A 19,235-nucleotide genomic window follows, 5' to 3' on the forward strand; every position below is an offset into this window, starting at 1 on the left:
TGTTAAAAAAAAAGTCAGGAATTATTTGTATACTGGAAAGGGAATTTCACTGTTTAATCCTGAAATGAGTTCTGATTTTTCTTTGCCTTAATATCTTAGATAAGAATGAAAACATTCCTCCATGAATCTTTGTTTCCTGTTGCTTCAAAGGAATCCTTTCTTTGTTAGATATTTTGGGGAATTTTTCTTGGCAGAATCCTTAAATGAGAGGCATGGCAAGCCTTAGTCAATGGCGTAGGATTACATTAGGAATTTTTGACCACTAAAGACACAGAATGTATATGATAACCTTAAAAAGATCTGCCTGTCCCCTGATTTACAAAGGATGTAGAAGCCTTCCCTTTCTCCACTTTCAGCCTGATAGAGCCCTACACGACTTCTGCATTGTGAAGAGTTGATTGGGCTGGACTATAGACATTACTCTGGTTCTCGGGGTCAAGTGTTTTGCCCTGAGCGTCCCTGACATTCTTCTCTGGCACCTCTGGCAGAGGTGACATCTTCTGGCTCCTCAGATCATTTCAGACCTGATAAAATTTTCCATCTGTGTAACTGCTCCTTATTTTTTTTTTTTTTACCATCATTTTGCAGAATGAGTAAGTATGAACATTTTGTTCAGTATTTTGTGTGTTATTGTCATCATTTAGTCACTAAGTCAAATCCGACTCTTTGAAACCCTATGAACTGTAACTTGCCAGACTCCTCTGTCCATGGGATTTTTCAGGCAAGAATACTGGAATGGGTTGCCATTTCCTTCTCCAGGAGATCTTACCAAAGCAAGGATAGAAGCTGTGTCTCCTGCATTGCAGGTGGATTCTTTACCACTGAGCCATCAGGGAAGCCCACTTTGCATGTACACACATTAAATTATCTGGACATTAAATGAGTGGTTAATTATTACCATTTTCCTAAGCACACTGCTTCCTTCTGCATTCTGAATAAGAGGGAAATCATTATCATATAGGCCATTTACCTTGGGGTAGAAGATATCCGTGCCATTTTAGTGCTCCTCTGTCCCTACAGTCATTTCTACCGCTAGTTTTTCTCTTGAGAAAATTTTACTTACATGAAGGTTCAAACCACTGGGCCCCAAAATATTGAAATCCACTTACAACTGTGGATTCAGCATACTATATTCATATCCATTTCAGCCTGAATACGCCATGAGGCTTCCTACAAGCATGCCTTCTTGAACTCCAAGAGACAGTCTCTGGTGATAAACGACTATGGTACCACTCCAGGACTCACACCGTTTGAAGCTCTCTGGCTTCTAGTGTTACTTGGTGCCCCAATTCTCTCCACTTTCCCATCTGGTATAGTCAAGGGAACAAAACAGGCTCTGATGCACCAATCATGAAAAAGCAATCTGCTTTCATCAGACCTAGGCAGCTATCTTAGTAAATTATCTTACTGATTTATGGCTACATAGTGTAGCTCTGCAAGCCCTGCCCAGCTCTGCAAGCCCTGCCCAGAGCAGTACAAAAGAGTATAAATATCAGTTTACTTGTAAAATAACCAGAGACATAAATAGAGCCCACAATGCTATATATCATGTTTTCCTCAGATCCCATGGAGTACTTAATTTAGTCTAATTTTCCTTCTTAGGGAAGAATAGCTCCTGAAACTTCTCTCAGAACCATCTATGACTTGGTACTTCCTCTGAGAAAAGCTGTTAAGATGTTATTCTTTGCTTCTGAAATGTTTTCAGTAGAAAAGAGTGATGGTATCATTCATTGTTGTTATCACTTTTGTCTGCCTCCATCCTGTCTGTCTTGATTTCTCTTTTCTTTGGTTGATTATCCTCCCTAGTTTAGACTCTTCCTGAGGGAGGATTTTTGGTTCTGGCCTGCTGACAATACATTAACTAGGTAGTAGCAGAAACCCCTGGGATCCTCGTTTCTGTTCAGAAGGAGGTGGCAAAGTTGGAAGAATAAAGTGTAGAAGGGTTATCCCTATGCCCAAGCTTTACTTATGGTTAGTACTAGCTTTGTCAGATGGGATGAAGCTGATATCCAACCCAAGGTTCCCTTCAGAAGACGTAGAGTTAGGTTCAAAGTATGAGACATAGTATCTTGTCCAGCTGTCCCCCGTCATCTGAAATACACAGTTGCAAGCATAGTCCTGAAATTCAGGTAAAGTGGGAAAGACAGATTGTGTCTCAGCATCCTCTCCAGCTCCCTCACTCCTCTTGCTGGTACCCAGAAGCTTTCTAAGGCATTTCCCTTTTGCTTCTGAGTGTATTCAGATGAAGCTTATAGTCACCCAGTGAGTGAGTCAGATTTTAATGTCTTTATTGTCCTATCATTAATACTAAATACTTCCTTTGTCCTTTCCTACTTCCATTTAAGCCACTGCACAGTAAGTACTAAGGGAAAGTAATACATATATAGTACATTACACTTCATGCCCATTTTGCAGGCACTCACCATAAGGAAATGACCCTCTTTAATGGATAATATTCCAACTCAATGGACATGAGTTTGAGCAAACTCTGGGAGACAGCGAAAGATAGAGAAGCCTGGTGTGCTGCAGTCCATAGGGACACAAAGAGTTAGACACGACTTAGTGACTGAACAATGACAACAAAGTTAAAACCTCATCTAAATGTAACTTTTCTAAGAGTACACTTAATATCTGAAATAAATTTCTCTCTGTCCTCAGTCTTGAAAATTTCTTTTTCTTTTTTTTAATTTATTTTTCATTTATACTCCTTATGTAGACTGCCCCAGTTTCCCCACAAGTCTTCCTGGTTCAACTCTCTACCTATTCGTCACTACTCCCACATTGAATTTTGTTTTTTGTGTTTACCTCACTCCATGTTCTCCCCCTCCTTTTACCCCATTCCTCTTTCACCACTTTCTTTTTCTCCTCCTCTCCTTCCCTTCACAAGAAATGGGCCTATGCTCTAGGTTGAGATGTTTAAAATAGTCTTAGCCCCACTGTGGGCTGTGGGAAAGAAGGGACAGAGTAGAGTTCATGGAGATAAAAATAGCCTCTGGACCCTCTGGAGGGCTGGACCAGAAGGTGCAACAAACAGTCATAAATAACAGCAGCTCACAGTTCAGTCTCCTCAAGCTGGTAGGTCTGCTTTGTAGCTGGGAAAATCATTAAGATGGGAATGACGAGGCATGTAGAACTTCAAGTACTCAATATAAACAGAGAGAAGAAATTCTTCCAGCAGAACTAAAGCAGGTCTGGTTCTGCATAATCAGTCTACCACTTTCCCAAAATGTGGTGCATCACAGCTTTCAAATGGATGCAAAGTGTTTCTAGTGTAAGCTGTGTATTATCCATTTAGGAAAGCTGAGATATCTGAGTAAATGTTCTTGAACTAAATTTATACATTCATTATCTCCTGTGGCAACTGGAGAGGAAGAGTTTATATTTTCAACTGTAATTCAGCCCCTGTTCCTGAAGATTGCTCTAGAAGCACCAGAAGAGAAAGTACCAGTAATCTCAGCTACCTTGATTACCCCTGCCTTGCCTTCCTGTTTCATCCTGCTGTGTCTCCCAGTGCTTTTCCCTACTTCTCTAGCTAGGACAGAAGAGCTTTTCTATTGCTCGAAGCTTCATGCTCTCCAGAGGACTTGACACTGTGTGCAGAGTCAATATTTTAAGTTCACTGATCCAGGGAAAAGAACACAATAACCAGCTGGAAACAAAGCAGATGAGTTTATAGAAATCTGTTTATTTCCTTAAGGTAATTGGAATCTGGCCACAGGTAAGTTCGTATGGTCTGATGAACACAATAAAGAGTTTTTATCTGGATTTATGTCTGAAGTTATAGCTGTTTTAAAGTTCCAATTCTACCTTTTGAACGTCAGCTCTTTTGCCATGCTTTGTTAACAAAACCTAGTTGCAGCTTCCAAATATATTTTATGTGAAAGAATGGTGTTCCTAGGACCAGATTTTGAGAAATCTGGACATTTTGGCATTCTTTACTGAGTAGTGACATTGATTCTAAAAATATGAAATAACATCACTGGTTTAGGGAGGATGGGAAGAAGTGGATATCTAGTCTGAGTCAGGGAGGTTAGGGTTGCTGGGAAGCCCTAGTCTCTGATATGTCTGTTTTATCTAAGGTGGGAGGTCTGGAGGTGTGGATTATCTCTGTCCTAAAGGAAGTATTCCCATCATGAAGCTGAAGGATCACTTTGCTAGGAAATCTCTAAAGGAAACTTGATCGGGTATACTGAAAAAGAAAATAAAAACTAATTTTGAGCTGACCCAGAAATAGAACCAAATGAAAGGAGTTCCCATATATAATCCAGGAACTGTAAATGCCATGTGACCAACACCAAGAACAAACACATAGTTCAAGCAAAAAAAAAAAAAAAAGAGAGAGAGAGAAACATTCAGTTTTCCCCAAACTCTAGACATTGATGTCCAATCCAGTAGCCAGTGCTCAGTCAGACTTGAGATGTGCTGTGAGTGTAAAATGCACACTTAATTTTAAAGATTTCATACAAAAAACAAAGAATGTAAAACAGTTCTTTAACAGTTTTTTTTATGTTGATTACATTTTAAAGCAATAATATTTTGGATATTTTGAATAAAATAACATATTATTAAAATTAACTTCACATGTTTCCTTTAAATTTTTCAAGCTGGCTACTAGAAATTTAAAATTATGCATGTGGCCCACATTGTATTTCTATTAGAAGTGCTGCTATAGGTGGTCTGGAAAGTGATAACATACGAGGCAAAACAGAAGAGTAAATTTGTTTCTTCCAACTTTGAAATTTGCCTTCAGATATTCACACTTACTTCTTAGCTTGGAGGAACAGGCTTCTACTTTCTCAGAAAGGAGAAGAAAGTTGATTCTAGGAGAGTCCAAAACTCATTAGGACCACTGCCATTGTTGATAAAAATTGGCTGAGTTTGGGATTCCTCAGAGTATTAAAAACAGGGACTTCCCTGGCTGTTCAATGGTTAAGACTCTGTGCTTACTGTAGGGGGTGCAGCTTGCATCCCTGGACAGGGAATTACATAATTACATCCCTGGACACCTGCGTGCTGTGTGGTACAGCCAAACAAACAAACAAAACAACAACAAAATGTCACTGGGGCCCATCAACCAATGTTCTAAGTTTTAGTATGACAACCATTTATAAGGTGATCTCATAAGTATCTTAGATTTATTCATCACTGGTTATAGTGTACCAGGCCAGGAACACATGGGAATCTGTTTATCTGTGTTTGTGAATGATGGGGAATCCATGAGTGGCCAGATAAATACAGCAGGTGCTGCTATCACTCACTCCTATGATAGTACCTTTAAACCCAAACTGTTGACTGTAAGGGACTTCCCTGGTGGCTCAGCAGTGAAGAATCCACTTGCAATGCAGGAGCCACAGAAGACCTGGGTTCCATCCTTGGGTTGGGGAAATCCCCTGGAGGTGGGCATGGCAACCCACTCCAGTATCCTTGCCTGGAGAATCCCTTGGACAGAGGAGACTGGAAACAGTCATGGGGTTGCGAAGAGTCAGACACAACTGAAAGTACTTGGCATGCACATACATTGATGCCTCAAGTTTCTTTGTCTTCTCTCAACTGCTTGCATTAGGAGACTTTTCCATACATTCTTATTGCAAAATTTTTCTTTTTAGAACTCTTTAAGGTGTTATTTTCTGTAAAATGATAGTCATGATTCTAAAGTCTGTTATTTTCTGGTGAGGCACATAGGCCTGGTTTCTGCTTTGCCTGTATTGTCCTCTCTTGCTGGAAGGACAAGAATAGGCATTCATGTGGGGCCTATGCTGATCCAGCATCAAGGCCTATGTAAGTGTTTTTGTAAATAGAGGCAGAAATTTTAGTGGCTAAGAGCTTCAGCTGTAAATTCAGATTTGATATTCAGAAGTTGGGAAACTGTTAACAGTGAGAAGGGGTATAAATGGGAATTATTCAAGCTAAAGCAGAAATATGGTCATTTTACTGTCATTCTATTTGTAGAATTTTAATAGAATAAATGAGTTTATATTTTAAAAGTGATGTGCTTCTACTTGTAAAATACTCCACTATTATCATTTTTCAGTGGCTCTTTGGAAAATAAGTTACTTTCCCATAGGTAGTCATGTTGTCGGAATGGGTTTACTCTTGTCTTTCAGGTTTTCCAAAGGGTCAGCTGTGATCAGGATACATTACATGGGATTAACCAGCAACTACACCACTGCTCCAGTCTCTGAATTCCTCCTCATCTGCTTCCCTAACTACCAGAACTGGCAGCACTGGCTGTCCCTGCCCCTCAGTCTCCTCTTCCTCCTGGCCATGGTGGCCAACACCACCCTCCTGCTCACCATCCGGCTGGAGGCCTCTCTGCATGAGCCCATGTACTACTTGCTCAGCCTCCTCTCCCTGCTGGACATGGTGCTCTGCCTCACTGTCATCCCCAAGGTCCTGGCCATCTTCTGGTTTGACAATAAAGCCATCAGTTTCTCAGGCTGCTTCTTCCAGATGTTCATCATGAATAGTTTCCTGACCATGGAGTCCTGCACATTCATGGTCATGGCCTATGACCGCTATGTGGCCATCTGCCACCCACTACGATACCCGTCCATTATCACTGACCAATTTGTAGCTAGGGCTGCCATCTTCGTTGTGGCCCGGAATGGCCTTCTTACTATGCCTATCCCCATACTTTCCTCCCGACTCAGATACTGTGCAGAGAACATCATCAAGAACTGCATCTGCACTAACCTCTCTGTGTCCAAACTCTTCTGTGATGACATCGCCTTCAATCGACTCTACCAGTTCGTGGCAGGCTGGACCCTACTGGGCTCTGACCTCATCCTTATCATTCTCTCCTACTCTTTTATCCTGAAAGCTGTGCTAAGGATTAAGGCTGAGGGAGCTGCCGCCAAGGCCCTGAGCACCTGTGGTTCCCACTTCATCCTCATCCTCTTCTTCAGCACAGTCCTGCTGGTTCTGGTCATCACTAACCTGGCCAGGGAGAGGATTCCCCCAGATGTCCCCATCCTGCTCAACATCCTGCACCACCTCATCCCCCCAGCTCTGAACCCCATTGTTTATGGTGTGAGAACCAAGGAGATCAAGCAGGGAATCCAGAAACTGCTCAGGAGGTTATAAGAGGTAAAATGTGACAGGCCTAACATTGAGAACAGAAATTGCTAACTGGTAATGATTTTCCTGAGGTATAACTGCAGGAATAAGTTTGGATTTTACTTTCTTCAGTGTTAGAGTTGATTATGAAAATATCTGTAACTTGGTTCCTACTTTCTATTTCACTTACTGGAAACTTAGTCTTTTGTATTCTGAAGTTACCTGGATGTTTCCCCTGGCCTTATCTATGTTAGAAGGACTTGTCAAGTCATAGTTAGAAGAGCTTAACTAGAGTGATATTATTTTTCAAATAAAGAAAAACTGTTTCTGTGAGTTTGCTTCTGTTATGTTTTGTTTGTTGGTCTTGCTTTTTAGATTTCACATCTAAGTGAAATCAGGTAGTATTTGTCCCGTCTCTGACTTCTTTCACTTAGCATGTCCTCTGGGGCTATACTTGTTGCAAATGGCAAATTTTTATTCTCTTAAAAAATGCCTGAATAATAGTTTTTTATACATAACCACATTTTCTTTATCCATTTATGTATAGATGGACACTCAGGCTGCTTCCTTATCTGGGCTATTGTAAATAATGCTGTAATGTACATAAGGGTGCATGTATCTTTCTGAATTAGTGTCTTCCTTTTCTTTGGATAAGTACCAAGAAGTGGAATTTCTGGATCATATAGTAGTTCTATTTTTAGTTTTTTTGAGAGGGACTTGTCAACTTTTGTACATTGTAGCTGCAGCAATTTACATTCCCACCAATAGTGCACAAGAGTTCCCTTTTCTCCACATCCTTGTCAACATCTGATTTTTGGTTATTGTCAGAGGGGATGCACAGTGTGTGTGTGTGTGTGTGTGTGTGTGTGTGTGTGTGTGGGCATGTGTGTGAGGTTAGGTGAGATAGATAAAGGGGATTGAGAAATAAAAAATTTCATCTATAAAATAAATGTAATGCACAGTGTAGGAAATATAGCCAATAATATTGTAATATCTCTGCATGGTGACAGATGATACCTAGACTTACCATGGTGATCATTTTGTAATGTGTAAAAATAACAAATCACTATGTTGCATACCTAAAACTAATATAATATTGTATGTCAGTTATAAGAAAAAAGAGAAATAAATTCTACTGTTATCATTTTCAATGGCTCTCAGTTTCTTTAATTGCTTAATACTTTGCTATATGTTAGATCTCTTAGTTCCACCTGACACAGTTCAAACTGGTTTTGTGACATGGATGTATCTCTTGTGGTGATGTAGAAGCTGGCTCAAAAACTTTGATTCTTATAGTTGAGTGAATAGGGCTGTCTCTCTTAGCTCTGCCAGATCTTGTTACTTATCTAATGTCACTTCTCTGGAATACGAATGTCTCACAGTTCTTTCCTTCTTTTTAATGAATTAAAAAAAATTAACAATGACTTGTGTGTGTGTGTGTGTGTGTGTGTGTGTGTGTGTGTGTGTGTGTGTGTGTGTGTGTGTGTGTGTTAGTGTGTGTGTATGGGCACATTTTAAGTGAAAATGAGTATCCTTTTTTCAGAGGTACTTTGTCAACTTCTGACTTCACCTTGTCCTACCTGACTTTTCTATCATATTTCAGGTACCATGTGCATTCCCATTCTCTCCTGCTTATCTTTGATATACAGCTAAATTGACTTTCTCATTCTGTTTTCAGCCCTGTTGTGTCAATTATTATATCCTGTCCTGGTGCTACCTTGTCTTCCCATAGAATTCAGACTTACAAATTAGTGGGTTAATTGAACAAAGATAAGTGGATTTTACTCTTTGCAGTTTCTTCCATGATCACCCTAAAAATAGTGGAGACTCAGATTTTGGTCAGTGTTCCTAGGATTAATTTGCTCCTTTTTGTGACCATACTCTTTTTTGGGCACTCCACTATTCTTGCCTGGAGAATCCTGTGGACAAGAGAGCCTGGTGGGCTGCTGTCCATAGGGTCGCACAGAGTTGGACAGGACTGAAGTGACTTAGTATGCATGCGTGCATTGGAGAAGGAAATGGCAACCCACTCCAGTATTCTTGCCTGGAGAATGCCAGGGACAGGGGAGCCTGGTGGGCTGCCATCTATGGGGTCGCACAGAGTCGGATATGACTGAAGCAACTTAGCAGCAGCAGTATATGTTATTTTATGAATCATTTGAAGATATCCTCTAGTATAGCTGGTCTATGATGAAGCTGTGTGCTCAGTGGTTCAGTCATGTCCAACTCATTGCAACTCTGTGGACTATAGCCTGCAAGGCTTCTCTGTCCATGGAATTTTATAGGCAAGAATACTAGAGTGGGTTGCCATTTCCTACACCAGGGGATACTTCCCACCCAGGGATCCAACCCACATTTGCTGTGTTTCCTGCATTGGCAGGGGGGTTCTTTTACCACTGAGACACCTGGGAAGCCCATGATGAAGTTAGTCATTCTTAAAAAAAGTATTAAATAATTTACTTCTATGGTATTGTCTTCCATCAAAGCAATAGCTTTAATCTGCTCTCTCTTCTCTGTTTCACAATTCCAAAAACTAATTCTAACCCAATCACAAAACTTCTCAAGTACTCTCCTATATGACCACTATTCCAGTTGCTCCCAGCTCATTATTTTCAGAATATGTCCTTCTATGTGTGCTTACAGATTCACTGTAATTCACAATAAATAATTGTCCCTACAATTATTTATCCTACGTTGCTATTGCTGTTTCATTTTTTGGGTGAAATTTTGTGAAATTAGAGAATAGAAAGTTTCTATGTATCCGTATATTTGTTTTCACTTAAGTGACATATTTTTTCCTGTGTAAAGATATTTCTAGGTTCAAGAGGGAAGGGATATATGTATACCTATGGCTGGTTCATGTTGAGGTTTGACAGAAAACAACAAAATTCTGTAAAGAAATTATCCTTCAATTAAAAAATAAACAAATTTAAAAAGATATTTCTAAAATTTAATAACTAAAAATTAATGGCTTCCCTCATGGCTCAGGTGGTAAACAATATGCTTTCAATGCAGGAGACTTGGGTTAGGTCTCTGGGGTGGGAAGATTTCCTGGAAGAGGGCATAGCTACCCACTCCAGTATTCTTGCCTGGAGAATTACATGGACAAAGGAGCCTGGCAGGCTATACAGTCCATGAGGTTGCCAAGAGTCAGACATGACTGAGCCACTAACACTTTCACTCAATAGTAACACAAATAATCATAAAGTACTCATTTAAAAAAACAGTTTTTCTAGAATGTAGCTAATATGTAAGAGGAAGTCATTTCTTATTTAATGACATTTGTCATTTTAAAGGATCTCTTAAATACATCCTCCAAGTCTCTGAGTGATACTTCTTTCCATTGCCAATAATATCTGTTTATGTAACTCTCAGACATCTCAAGAGAAAATGTAAGTTGGTCACTGATTTCTCATTTCATCTGAGTTTAAATGTAAAACTCTCTTTTTTTATACTGGAAGTGTGTGTGTGTCTGCAGGGAGGCAGAAACCCAAGGGAGCAGGATTCTTAAACCAACTCCTCATGTTTCCAGCTGCACAACAGTGACTGTTATAGACACAGCATCTTCATCTGGGCAAAGCCAGAGTAGGGGGCCAAGTGGAGGAGTCACACATTGTCTGAAATTGTCAAACTGTTACTGTTATTTGGCACAGACTTTCTATGTAAGTATTTTTGGGAACAGTACATTGGAAAGCTAAGCATAAGTGACACTTTGAGTTTTGTCCTCAACTTTACTTACTGTTTACTTCAGAGAATGTTATTATAGCTGCAGATGTTAGTATGTGGAGACCCTGAAGATCACCGATATCAGAAGAGCATAAGCACATTAGGTGGGTCAACTGAGCTCACAGAAATTTGGACTGGGAGTCTGACCAGAGAGTAGACCTTGAATTATTAGAGGCATATTGTAAGTGTCTGAATTTGTGTCAACTGCCATGAAGAAAAAAGATAGATACCAATTAGGTCTAACTGGTCTGTTGTATCATTTAAAGGTTGTGTTTCCTTGCTAATTTTCTGTCCTTAGGGATAAATCTACCTAAAGAAACAAAATGCCTATGTATATAAAACTATAAAACACTGATGAAAGAAATCAAAGAGGACACAAACAGATGGAGAAACATACCGTGTTCATGGATTGGAAGAATCAATATTGTCAAAATGGCTATTCTACCCAAAGCAATCTGTAGATTCAATGCAATCCCTATAAAGCTACCAAAGGTATTTTTCACAGAACTAGAACAAATAATTTCACAATTTGTATGGAAACACAAAAAACCTTGAATAGCCAAAGCAATCTTGAGAAAGAAGAATGGAACTGGAGGAATCAACCTACCTGACTTTAGGCTATACTACAAAGCTACAGTCATCAAGACAGTATGGTACTGACACAAAGACAGAAATATAGATCAATGGAACAGAATAGAAAGCCCAGAGATAAATACATGCACTAGGGACACCTTATCTTTGATAAGGGAGGCAAGAATATGTAATGGAGAAAAGATAATCTCATTAACAAGTGGCACTGGGAAAACTGGTCAACCATCTGTAAAAGAATGAAACTAGAACACTTTCTAGCAACAAACACAAAAATAAACTCAAAATGGATTAAAGATCTAAACGTAAGACCAGAAACCATAAAACTCCTAGAGGAAAACATAGGCAAATCACTCTCTGACTTAAATCACAGCAGGATCCTCTATGACCCACCTCCCAGAGTAGTGGAAATAAAAGCAAAAATAAACAAATGGGACCTAATCAAACTTTAAAACTTTTTCACAACGAAGGAAATTATAAGCAAGGTGAAAAGGCAGCCTTCAGAATGGGAGGAAATAATAGCAAATGAAGCAACTGACAAAGAATTAATCTCAAAAATATACAAGCAGCTCAATACCAGAAAAATAAACAATCCAATCAAAAAATGGGCCAAAGAACTAAACAGACATTTCTCCAAAGAAGACATACAAATGACTAACAAACACATGAAAAGTTTCTCGACATCACTCATTATCAGAGAAACGCAAATCAAAACCACAATGAGGTAATATCTCAAGCCAGTTAGATAGCTGCTATCAAAAAGTCTACAAACAATAAATGTTGGAGAGGGTGTGGAGAAAAGGAAACCCTCTTACACTGTTGGTGGGAATGCAAACTAGCACAGCCACTATAGAGAACAGTGTGGAGGTTCCTAAAAAAACTGGAAATAGAACTGCCATACGACCCATCAATCCCACTGCTGAGCATACACACCGAGGAAACCAGAATTGAAAGAGACACGTGTATGCCAATGTTCAACGCAGCACTGATTACAATAGCTAAGACATGGAAGCAACCTAGATGTCCATCGGCAGAAGAATGGATAAGGAAGTGTGGTATATATACACAATGGAATATTACTCAGCTATTAAAAAGAACTCATTTGAATCAGTTCTAATGAGGTGGATGAAACTGGAGCCTATTAATCAGAGTGAGGTAAGTCAGAAAGAAAAACACCAGTTCAGTATATTAATGCATATATATGGAATTTTGAAAGATGGTAGTGATGATCCTATATGCAAGACAGCAAAAGAGACACAGATGTATAGAACAGACCTTTGGACTCTGTGGGAGAAGGCGAGGGTGTGATGATTTGAGAGAATAGAATTGAAACATGTATACAGCCATATGTGAAATATATCACCAGTCCAAGTTTGACGCATGAAACAGGGCACTCAAATCTGATGCACTGGCACAAGCCTGAGGGATGGGATGGGGAGGGAGGTGGGAGGTGGGTTCAGGTTGGGGGACACATGTACATGCATGGCTGATTCATCTCAGTATATGGCAAAAACCACCACAATATTGTAAAGTAATTAGTCTCCAATTAAAATAAATAAATTAATAAAAAAAGATAAATTGTCCCTGATCTTAATGACCTTAATGAGCCACCAGGAGAGGTGGCTAAGAACTGTAGGTCCAGAAAGAGAGATAAAACCATTAAAAAAAGACCTAGAGAATTCCCAGAGAGACTATGGGAGGAAGATAATTTTCAAATTGGGAGACTAGAGATTGGCCAGAATTGTACTTAAATGTCTAAAGATAATGGGAGAAACAATCAGTTTGATGTCTAAAGCTGAGCAGAGCTTCCCTGCAGACGGACCTACAAAGTTGGTAACTCTGCAGACTATCCTCTGTGCATCAGGCAACCTGTGCGTCAACAAACTCTCCAGGTGATTCTGACACACACTAGTATTGAGGAACCGCTGGTCTAGATAAAAGAGAGTCCCGATGTAATACCCATACTACAGGGTCAAGAAAAAGAAACATCTCCAAATCTCAATAGGGAGAATTTTTGTGTGTGTGCTCCGAAATCCATCTGTTGCTTCATGAGAGAGCACAGAACAACCTGGCAACTACTTTACCAGCAGGATCCTGGATGGTTAAGAAGATAACCAAAAGGAACTGACCCTTTTGTCTGTGAGCTTTTATTCTGGGGCATGTTTAAGTATTCCTCAGTTCTTCCCTTGTCTTAGAACCTCATTTCTTTAATTTTTCTTCTTTTTTTCAGGAAATGAAAAACAATTTGTTTGTTTTAAGCAGTTACTTACCAAAGACTCATGCAAATAAGACACTGCACAGCTGTCTTTTGTATTTATTGTTCTCTTTTTCCTCTCAGCACTAACATATTTACCCATTTTGTTTTGTTCAAATTTTTAGTGAGTGTTAAGCAACAGTGCCAGTGGTTAATGGTGGAGCAAGATGTGGAGATAGCGTTAATGAGTTAAATGAGTGCAAGGTGTTATGATACTTTCAACAATCTATCAGTCTCCTATCTGAATAGTACTTATTGAGTGCTTATCGTGTTACTAGATATGTGGTATTTTTCTTTGTGCTATAATAAAGAGATAAGATTCCACTGCTGGCAGATGGAACACAGAGTTTTTGGAAGACAAATAGGAAATGTGAAGGAATATGAGAAAGTTTTATTAACATTTTGTGCTTAGGATGTTTAAGGGTCACAGAGAACAAGGAGAAGTGGAAGCATTTAATTATATATGTATGTAAAAAGAGTAACAAGAAAAAACCATATTTCTTCTTAAATTTCTTAGAGGTATAACTCATGGCACAGATAGAATGGGGCAAAGAGAAGCTATTTATTTGAGGGCAAAAGAGTTAATTCTAGGAGAAGGGTATGACACATGCGGAAACACGGAGGTGAGACAAAACAAAGCATGCTCTATAAGGGGCTGTGTCTATGTGAGTGGAGTTGGAACATACTCATGTGAAGGGAGTTATTCTTGCTTCATAAAGTTACGAATGCTAAGGAAAATGGTTTAACAAAGAGTGATTTTATCCAATTTAAATTTTAGACAGATTTTGTGTCAATAGAACTGTGGAGAAACTTGATGGCCTAGAATGAAGGCAGATAAATCCGTCAGGGGATTGCTAACGTAACAGTCAAACTGAATTCATATCTCTTTTCTTTCAGTCAGTTTCAGGCTTATCTGCCAGCCATGGTGTTATCTCTCAACCACACAGGGACCCAGGTGACTGAATTCCTGATGATCTGCTTTCCAGGAATGCAGGAAACCCAGCACTGGCTGTCTCTAGTCCTGGCTCCTCTCCTAGTTTTGGCCCTTGGGGCCAACTTTCTGTTATTACTTGCCATCTGGCAGGAGGCATCTCTGCATGAGCCCATGTACTACCTGCTTGCCATCCTTTCTGTGTTGGATGTCATCCTCTGCCTCACAGTCATCCCTAAGGTCAGGCCCTCCCTGGATTTACTCCCGGGTATTCAATCATCTTTCTCTAAACACTACCTTGCTTTGCAGATGTAAATACTCCTGTAAAATTTTCAATGAGTTGCCAACAGTATCATACTAGGTCTATCACAGCTTCCAGATATGTCTCCTCTCATTCTCAGTGCCTATGATTTTTAAGGTTTCACATTATTTTTTCAAACTGAGAAGCCCTCTCTCAATGTCCGAGTCAGTGATATTCTAAGTTTTGACTTTCTGTTTACTTCTAAGGAGATTCTCCTTGACTCTGAATAACCCCACCCTTATATTCAAGGGCTCAACACTTTTCTTTCTAAAACATAACAAGGGACTTCCCTGACAGTCCAGTGCTTAAGACTTCACCTTCCAGTGCAGGTCGTGTGGGTTCGATCCCTGTTGGGGGAGCTAAGATCCTACGTGCCTCAAGGCCAAGAAACCAAAACATAAAACAGAAGCAATGTTGTAACAATATTTATTGTTCAATAAAGCTTTAAAAACTGATCAATATTAAAAAAACTTTAAAAACTAGATGTATATTTATGTCATATACTGAGGTAGGAGGCATAATTGGAAGATGTTTCTTATGTATAAGGAGAGGTTGGAGGGTGTCCAAATATAATTATTGGGCTTATTGGATTTGATGTCCTTGTGATACATTTAGACGAGCTGATGTGTCCATATGAAGTTTGGGTAAGAACTCTAGAGAATAAGAGAAGACAGACTAGAAACAAATGTTTTTAAGCAAAAGGGTGTGATCTATAGTTTAAAAGTGTATAAATCGGGCTCTGGAAGTTGGGATGCGCATAGAAGGTATTTGAAATTAGGACACTGTCCCCACTAAGATTATGACACTGTGGTTTGGGGATATGAGTGGTTGAAGTCATCAAAAGATTATCCAAGGGTTAGGTACCCTAGGGTGGGAGTGAATGCACCGCTTTTGAAAATAATAATTCTGGCAGGTCCTGCTCATCTTCTGGTTCGACATGAAGCCCATCAGCTTTATGGGCTGCTTCCTGCAGATGTTCATCATGAATACATTCCTTCCCATGGAATCCTCCACCTTTCTGGTCATGGCTTATGACCGCTATGTGGCCATCTGCCACCCACTGCGCTACCCATCCATCATCACGGAACAGTTTGTCGTCAATGCGGCCATCTTCATCATCTTTCGCAATTTGCTGGCCACTCTGCCTACACCAATTCTGGCTGCGAGACTCAATTACTGTGCCAGCAATGTAGTGGAAAACTGTATCTGTGCCAACATTTCTGTAGCAAAGCTCTCCTGTGGAGATATTCACCTGAATAAGCTCTACCAATTTGTGAGTGTTTGGTGCCTGTTAGGTTCTGATCTGGTCCTTATCTTGCTATCCTACTGCTTCATCTTGAGTGCTGTTGTGCATTTGCAGTCAGGAGGTGCAACCACCAAGGCCTTGAGTACTTGTGGTTCCCATCTCATTCTTATACTTTTCTTCTATACATTGCTGCTAGTCTTCATCTTCACAAATAAGGCAGGGAAAAAAGTGTCCCCAGAGGTACCCATTCTTCTCAATGTCTTGCACCATCTCATCCCACCAGCCCTGAACCCCATTGTTTATGGAGTACGAACCCAGGAAATCAAGCAAGGGATTATCAAACTATTCAAGTACCAGTGCTGAGAGATGTGAGTCAAAGATTAGGGATTATGGAAATCTGAGTGTGTCAGTGATGGTTTCAACTGAATACCACAAGGAGCACCATGTAACATCCATGTTGCTACCCTCATCTTTTATTTAAACCTTCCTCAACCACTATCACAATATTTACTCTCAGTAACCCTCTCCTGAAACCCTCATTGAATATGTTTTGGTATCCATTATTTTCTTCATTCTGAGCCCTTGCCATTGTGATATCTCAATTACTCATTCATTAAATAAGTATTTAGTGTCTTCCACATACTACTCAGTCTTTACATTCCAAATACCCTCACATGTAATTACCAGAGCAGGGATGGAACAGTGCTTCAAACAGAACATGAGGAGTATGGGTAAGACTGGAAAAAACAATGCAGACTTTACTTCAATAATCCAAGTGGGAAATGATAATTATTTGAACTAAGGTGGTGCGTGAAAATTGAAGTTATGGGTCACAAGATTTGCTGAGAGTTCATAAGGAGGTTATAAAAGATTGAGAGGAATGAAGGGTTACACCAAAGTTTTGTTGCAAGAACAATAAAAAAAGCAGAATTGCATCAATTGCAGAGCTTTTTTTTTTACATATGCTATCAGAAGTTTAGCTTTAAACACTGAATTTTATTTCCATACCAAATTCCTCCAAATGACTCTACCTTTGAAAAGATCTCCAGTATATTCTGACAGGCCTACAATGATAGTCACCTTCTCATAGCCAATCTTCCTTTGTTTGTTTGGAACCAGAAGTTCTGCTATTTGTGATCAGATCTTCCCTGTCATCTCTGCCTTATCCTCCCCATGGCTGTATCCCTCCCTAGGACTTCCACTACTTCTTAGACTTCTGCTTTCTCTTTGTTTAGCACTCTGTACTCATTGCTCCAACTGACTGGAACAGTATTCTCCTTATGTTCAAATGATGAACTTTTCAACATTCATAATCTCAATTCAAAAACCACCTATACAGGGAGTACTTCCTTAATAATTGCATCCAAAGTAGCATACTTCTCTTAGATCATGCTAACACGTTGTATTACCTTTTTTCTTTGTAGCACTTGTCATTTTCTGAATTTATTTATTTATTTCTTTAATTTCCCTTTAAATATACTTAGATTTAAGTCTCTTTTGCTCATGACCCTATCTTCAAATCCTAGATCCTGATATATCTGACAATATTTCAGGTGCTGAATACATAGATAAAGGAACAACTGGTCTCAAAATTTGGTGTGTATCGTCACTGTCATGTCCTGGAAACATTCTGAAATATATACTTAGATCAATCTCCAGTGTCAGTTGGCATGTCCTCTAAGACAGGGGTCCCCAACCTCCCGGATCCAGTGTCTGATGATCTGAGGTGGAGCTGATACAAATATAATAGAAATAAAGTGCAAAATAAATATAATGTGCCTAAATCATTCTGAAACCATCCCCCATCCCTTAGTCCATGGAAAAATTGTCTTCCATAAAACCAGTTCCTGGTGTCAAAAAGGTTAGGGACTGATGCTCTAAGATACACATTTGATACATATATCAGTACAGGGGAAGACTTTCTAATTGTTAGTAATGTTAAAATTGCCAATATAGGCTTCATTTTAACATTACCTGGATATTTGTTCTAAGGTTCAAAGGACCACATTTCCTATTTGTGTTTTTTCCAAATGTTAGATTATAAAACATTCTATTTCTCTTACACATTCTTTAAAATGTTTTTAAAAAATTAAAATCAGCCAATTTCAAATACTGATGTATAAGATTATGAAAATCTGTTAAGCAAGATTTAAATGAGATAAAAATACATGCTACCTTTATGATAATTGTCTTTAAACATGAACAACCATTGCTTATCCTGATGTTAATAATCCTTATTATTCACCAATAAAAACTAATTAGGAATAACAATTTCCTGGATTTATTTACAGCTTATCTTCAGGCTCAGGGCTGTCACCGCAGGATTTGGGCATGTCTGATACACATAAAGCTAATACAAAAGACTTCCCCCATTTTAGTCTTTTCACTCTATTTTCTAATATTCTATCTTTTCTCATTATTTTAGCACAAAGAAGCCTGATTCCCTGGCTTCCTTTTCTATTTGTGGTAAAGCAAAAACAAATGACAGAAACATCATTTATTACTATGGGCATTTTTTAAGAGTAAACGTTTCTTTGTCTAATTAGCTAACTTTTCCTATCCACTTACCTGAGTTTCACATCAGTGATTGGAAAAATAATCTTAATTCATATTATGTAATTTGAATGGGATATAGCCATTCTTACTCTCTGTTGTGTTTTTCACATAGAAATTGGGCATACATTTCTTAATCTATGCAGAATTTCTTCCCCCACATTAAAATAATCTGTAAGTAGGCAAAACAAAGCAGTTTTAAATAAAACAAAAAAAATTTTAAAACTCTGTTTTGGTAGATATAGCTTGTGGTAAATTCTTCAGTTCTGTGAATCCATTTCATCTAAGTTTCAGTCTGCAATTTTACTGGGAAGTCTGTGTTTACTTTAAGTTGATGTGAGTCATAAAATCTCATAAATTTTTAGACCATCAGTGAGAAGATGTTGGAAAAAATCAGTTAGCGATTGCAAGCGATTATCTATTTCATAATAGCTGTTAATTAAATTTGCTTTAGAAGTAGATCTCCTTTTTCTTTTGAGAACCCTTCTCATTGATATTTAGTTAAAAACATGTTGAATTGAGACCTTCTTCTGAAATAGTGAAGTTTGTAAGGGTGAGACTTTAGTTAGTCATACTCTTT

At 38.9% G+C, this 19,235-nt stretch overlaps 2 protein-coding genes across 2 annotated transcripts; both read left to right on the forward strand.

Moving 5' to 3' along the window:
• Window positions 1-6,141: 6,141 nt before the first annotated feature.
• On the forward strand, window positions 6,142-7,083 carry LOC122450173 (olfactory receptor 56A4-like). Its single transcript, XM_043482377.1, has one exon. The coding sequence runs from the start codon at window positions 6,142-6,144 to the stop codon at window positions 7,081-7,083; it is 942 nt and encodes a 313-aa protein (XP_043338312.1).
• Window positions 7,084-14,546: 7,463 nt separating this feature from the next.
• LOC122450151 (olfactory receptor 56A4-like) lies at window positions 14,547-16,465 on the forward strand. Its single transcript, XM_043482345.1, has 2 exons — window positions 14,547-14,795; window positions 15,770-16,465. Exons 1-2 carry the CDS (start codon window positions 14,547-14,549, stop codon window positions 16,463-16,465), a joined length of 945 nt encoding a protein of 314 aa, XP_043338280.1.
• Window positions 16,466-19,235: the final 2,770 nt, after the last annotated feature.

This window comes from Cervus canadensis, chromosome 11, assembly GCF_019320065.1.
Source record: "Cervus canadensis isolate Bull #8, Minnesota chromosome 11, ASM1932006v1, whole genome shotgun sequence".
Lineage (NCBI taxonomy): Eukaryota > Metazoa > Chordata > Mammalia > Artiodactyla > Cervidae > Cervus > Cervus canadensis.

Bases quoted from the DNA above. Each gene is read 5' to 3' on its own strand.
- LOC122450173 (XM_043482377.1), top strand. From the start codon at position 6,142: ATGGGATTAACCAGCAACTACACCACTGCTCCAGTCTCTGAATTCCTC.
- LOC122450151 (XM_043482345.1), top strand. From the start codon at position 14,547: ATGGTGTTATCTCTCAACCACACAGGGACCCAGGTGACTGAATTCCTG. The intron at 14,796-15,769 runs GTCAGGCCCTCC...TAATTCTGGCAG, and splicing joins GCCTCACAGTCATCCCTAAG to GTCCTGCTCATCTTCTGGTT.